Raw genomic sequence first — 1,780 nt, 5'->3', positions numbered from 1 at the left:
ATCTCCGTCAATGAGAAACTGCTGTTTGATATGAAATTTTTTACTCCTATATAGTTTTGATACGAACATAGGTCGATTTATTACACGTGTATAGTTCGTAGATGTATGCGTACATTCATACATGTATTTCTCTCTTTCCTGTCTTCCTCTTGATCTGTACAAATCTACATTCGAAACAAACGTGAAAGTTCTTCGTACTTTCGGATAGAAACAAGTAAAACGAGAAGAGAATCGAAGAATATGAGCAGAATGTATCGATATAATCGTTTTCCCATGATATGTAATTATAACAACGTACACGACACCGTACTAAATTATCCTAAATCCTGATCCCGATATCATGAGACGCGAATTTGCGAAATCCCAAGCGGCGGTCGAATGGAATCCCATATTCGACAGGACAACCCCGTATTCGCTTAACGCGAACATGGAATAGACTGAAATTGAATAATTGTATCGTTAATGTGGTCTTACAACGTCGTTGTCTTTATCGTTTTTGACTCACCTAGAGGTTCACAGTATTTATTATGCCTATAGAAGAAATAACACGCGCACAGTATGCAAAACACATTCAACACCATTGCTCTCCATTTCCATTTCATAGAAGTGGTTTCAGACATTTCCCTCGTGACGCTACGACAATTCTTCATGATAAAATACGCGACGATCATGTGAATAAATGACATTATCAAAAACGTTATAAAAGATAATTTGTGGAAGGCTGCAACAAAGAAAAACAAAATATGTATATAAATAACTTGTTACAATACACACGTGTACAGAGATATGTACGCACCATAATTTTCATCGGACGTCCAAAAGCTTAAAGTAACGAGAGATATGTTTTCAACGGCATTTGTAACTATAGCGATGTTACATATGCTTTGTGCCCATTTATAAATATGTTCCTTATAATATCGGTAATACATTACTAATATTAAGACCCTGATGGATGCTTGCACGGCGATTGCCAGCTTCCATACATCTCTTTGGGGTCTGTAATGTCCAATCGCAGCCGATACGGATGGTAGAAAATTATATACCTGGTAAAAGAATTCTCGCATATACAGTACATGTATAGACATGTCCACTGCTGTGCGAAAGAAAGAAGCACCCAGCCATATGTAATAGAACAATGTAAAAAATCAAATAAGAACACAATAAGTTTTGGAAAAGGAGTCCGCTGGTTAATTGAATAGCTCCGATAATTTAATCATTATACAATATAATTTCTACATAAAGATATTATAATTATACTGGGTGCTTCTTTCTTCTGCACAGTAGTGTATATATACATATAGATATAGAAATACACATATGCATGGATACATACACGCATACTATCGGATGACTAATTATGTAAATGGAGCGACTGGTAAGTAACAGGAGAATATGCAACGTACCTTACAGTGCGTCGAGGTAGAGTGCTCGAAATTGTACATAACAGACCAAATGACGCAGAAAGTAAATGCTAGGAACGGCAAAGAGACGGTAAACCATGTTACCTTGGCAAAAGGCAATACAACTCGTGCTTTCGACATGTCCTCTTCCACTAACGGAATATATTCTGACCCCACTCTTGCCTTGCTCATCGCGTTATATTCGAGGGACTTATTTACGTCATAAGAAGCAAAGTTTGTTACTCTTAATAGGCTAAAGTATAAAACGTTTTATCGTTACGCGTACGGAACGCGTCGGTTTTTCTCCGACCGTTTTGCTCGTCACCGTAAATCGACAACAGCATTTGATCGCAGAGACATCGTCGAGATCGACGAACGAA

At 37.5% G+C, this 1,780-nt stretch overlaps 1 protein-coding gene across 1 annotated transcript; it reads right to left on the bottom strand.

Annotated features, from left to right (window-relative positions):
• Positions 1-24: 24 nt before the first annotated feature.
• On the bottom strand, positions 25-1,592 carry LOC143216751 (post-GPI attachment to proteins factor 2). The gene is made up of 4 exons (XM_076440104.1): positions 1,404-1,592; positions 797-1,043; positions 506-721; positions 25-437 (listed from the first exon to the last, which is right to left on the bottom strand). Exons 1-4 carry the CDS (start codon positions 1,590-1,592, stop codon positions 310-312), a joined length of 780 nt encoding a protein of 259 aa, XP_076296219.1. The 3' UTR covers positions 25-309.
• Positions 1,593-1,780: the final 188 nt, after the last annotated feature.

The sequence above is a fragment of the Lasioglossum baleicum genome, chromosome 16, assembly GCF_051020765.1.
Source record: "Lasioglossum baleicum chromosome 16, iyLasBale1, whole genome shotgun sequence".
NCBI lineage: Eukaryota > Metazoa > Arthropoda > Insecta > Hymenoptera > Halictidae > Lasioglossum > Lasioglossum baleicum.
The sequence above is the reverse complement of the archived record's forward strand: the minus strand, read 5'-3'. Positions and strand labels throughout refer to the sequence as shown.